The 2,744-nt window shown below is 39.8% G+C and overlaps 1 protein-coding gene across 1 annotated transcript in view; it reads right to left on the reverse strand.

The window, feature by feature from the left end:
* Positions 1–2,511: 2,511 nt before the first annotated feature.
* Positions 2,512–2,744, reverse strand: part of cbln2b (cerebellin 2b precursor) — a gene marked incomplete at its 3' end in the record, with an annotated part of 4,850 nt that continues 4,617 nt past the window's right edge. Inside the window, 1 exon segment of the mRNA XM_084326409.1 lies at positions 2,512–2,709. Within this exon segment, the coding sequence (XP_084182535.1) occupies positions 2,512–2,709 (198 nt within the window).

Raw genomic sequence — 2,744 nt, forward strand, 5'->3', positions numbered from 1 at the left:
CCCCATCTAAGTAACATAATCTGAGTACTTTCAGTTACTTCTGAATGCTTTGCCTCCAAAATATGTGTCATATATATTAATTGTACATTTTATTCTGATGTACAAGCTGAAAGACACATAATTGTACTACCATTTACAATTGCCAATATTAATTCAAATTGTGTAAATGTATATGTTTCCCTTCAGACATGTTTCAGAATAATCCAACCAGTAATCTCCTCATATTTCTCAGAATCTGTAATCTGAATAGTGTTTTTGGTAACACTTTACATAATAAATACCTCTATAATACATGACAAGGACATTTTCTATGACTCATAATGCAGTATATGGGGTGGCTATTATATGACAAGTCAGAATCCCTTGTATCAATACCCAGAACATATTACCACTGCAATGTACTCTAATGTACCAATACCATGTTACATGCTGTGATTCATAAGTGATTATATAATGGCTCACACGTTATTAAAAGATCAGACGGTCCCTATTAGATTGTTAAATTGTTTCTCAGAATAAAAGAAAATACCCTATTTACAGTAACTTAATCAGTCTGATACTACTTACTATAATACACACTATGAAGATTTGTATCAGCTTAAAAGGGTGGGCAAACTGAGTTTTAGTGGGTTTACCATGCACTACATCCCTGGTCAGGACATTAAAATAATAAGAAATATATATATATTTTTATATTATAAGAAAATACTCCTTCTGTGTTCAGCGAAATGCTGCATTTAAAAGTACATGGGTACTTTATTGTTATTATTAAAATTATTGTTATTTTCAGGAGAAAAAAAAATTGTATGCAGAGAGGAATTTTATATTGCTTTATGTAAACCATGTATCATATTGTCTGATGTCACAATTACATGGAGGGAAAAACATTGTTATTGTTCAAACTAAAGTAATGACTATGTGGCCCTTGATTTGTGTGTGTGGGGGGGGTGGGGGAATGGGAGGAATGTATATCGTCTGTGTGATAGAGAGAGGGAGATAGAGAGAGAGAGAGAGAGAGAGAGAGAGAGAGAGAGAGAGAGAGAGAGAGAGAGAGAGAGAGAGAGAGAGAGAGAGAGAGAGAGAGAGAGAGAGAGAGAGAGAGAGAGAATGGGGAGGTGTGTGTGGGGGGCATGTCAGGGGGAGGGTTTGATTGCCCCAGTATTCCAAAAACATATTATTGTTTCTGCAATCCCACTGTATCACCGTTTAGATAACCCTAACAGTCATGGTGATAATGCACTCTGTGCTTGTATGACTGCAATCCAGTTTTCTCTTATCGTCATTGGCATTATTTTATCGCAGTCATCGTTTCAGCGTCCTGTTAATTGGGGAGATCTGTTCTTCGAACGGCTCTATCAAAGTTTTTTTTTTTTGTATCCCGAGAGCTGGTGTACTGCTGCTTAGCGACGCTCTAGCGACTGGGTTTCAGCACCATGGACAGAGACAAAGGCGCAGGGGAGGAAGGGTTGTATGGAATGTACACTGGTTGGCGTGTCTCTGTCCATGGTGCTGAACACACATTGGGTCTGTTGAGCTGTCTTGGTTTGTTTTAAAAACCTGTCCCACATGAGACATGATTTTTCGATCAGTCTAGCTCTAGCAAATGCAAAGTATAATAATAAAAGTGATAAATGCCTATACAATACAATATCTTTTATTAGGCGGGACATATAGGGATTGTTTCTATTATTTTCACAATGTACATTTAGTGAGCAACGTCACTGAACATTAAATCAGTCAAAGCTACGCAGATCCGAAATGTAGAACACACAATAATGTGAATATGCACTTTATAAATTATATCATGTTTAATAAAAGGGTCCTATGTCGTCTCCATTGGCAGAAATATGTCGCCTTTTTTCTCTTTTGATAAACTCTGTATAGTAGGCGGCCTACATTTGGCTTATTTTTCAATACGTTCAGCATCCAAACGCTACACCATGGACAGCACAAAACAAAACAAAAAAGAAAAAACTTCCATTCGTGCAAAAAAAAATGCTTTGGGCGTGAAAGCACTTCTTCTTCTTCTCTGGTTGTCCGTTATTCCACACACCTCACTGGGACGGAGACCGTATTCTTTTTAAGGCTATACAAACATGAAATAGGGCATAATACACTCAGCCTCTTCAGTCATCGTCTTCACTCTCATCCAGTTGCCCCGGGCGCACCTGTTTGCCTGCTGGCAAGAAAAGTTTCGTTTTCCAAAGCAATAAAAATCCAAATAACCGACAAGCATACATCACAGGCCGATCAATAGGTTAATCATCCAGATTTGCGTTAAAGTTGGTCGATGGGGGGTTGGGATATGAAACTCCAAGGAAACGTTCATGTTTTAGTTTTTTCTTTTTTTGTTATTAGATAGTGTAGGTACAGAGATATTCGTCGGCTTCCTTGGCGGACAGTTTCTTGGTTCAAAATAAATGGCGTGTTTTTTTCTGTTTTTTCTTTTTCTTTTTCGTTCCTCGACCAACGAGAGTCAGGCGCAACTTTAGGTCAGGCGCAACGGTTAGATTATAGGGGGAACACCAAAAAGCCAGAGAACGTGGAGTATTTCCATCCGCCCATGAGGGTGCCCCGCTCCAGCTTCAGATACACGCGGTCCTCGCGCTCGACCATCAGGAGAACCCCGTTGCTGGCCGCCTCGCGCGTCACGTCCTGGTCACCGGCGAACGCTGATATGACCGGATAATCGTTCTGCATCAGGTTCACCTGCGGGAGTGGAGGGGGGCACAAACAAGCTCATT

This window comes from Notolepis coatsorum, assembly GCF_963971535.1.
Source record: "Notolepis coatsorum genome assembly, chromosome: 12".
NCBI classification, from domain to species: domain Eukaryota; kingdom Metazoa; phylum Chordata; class Actinopteri; order Aulopiformes; family Paralepididae; genus Notolepis; species Notolepis coatsorum.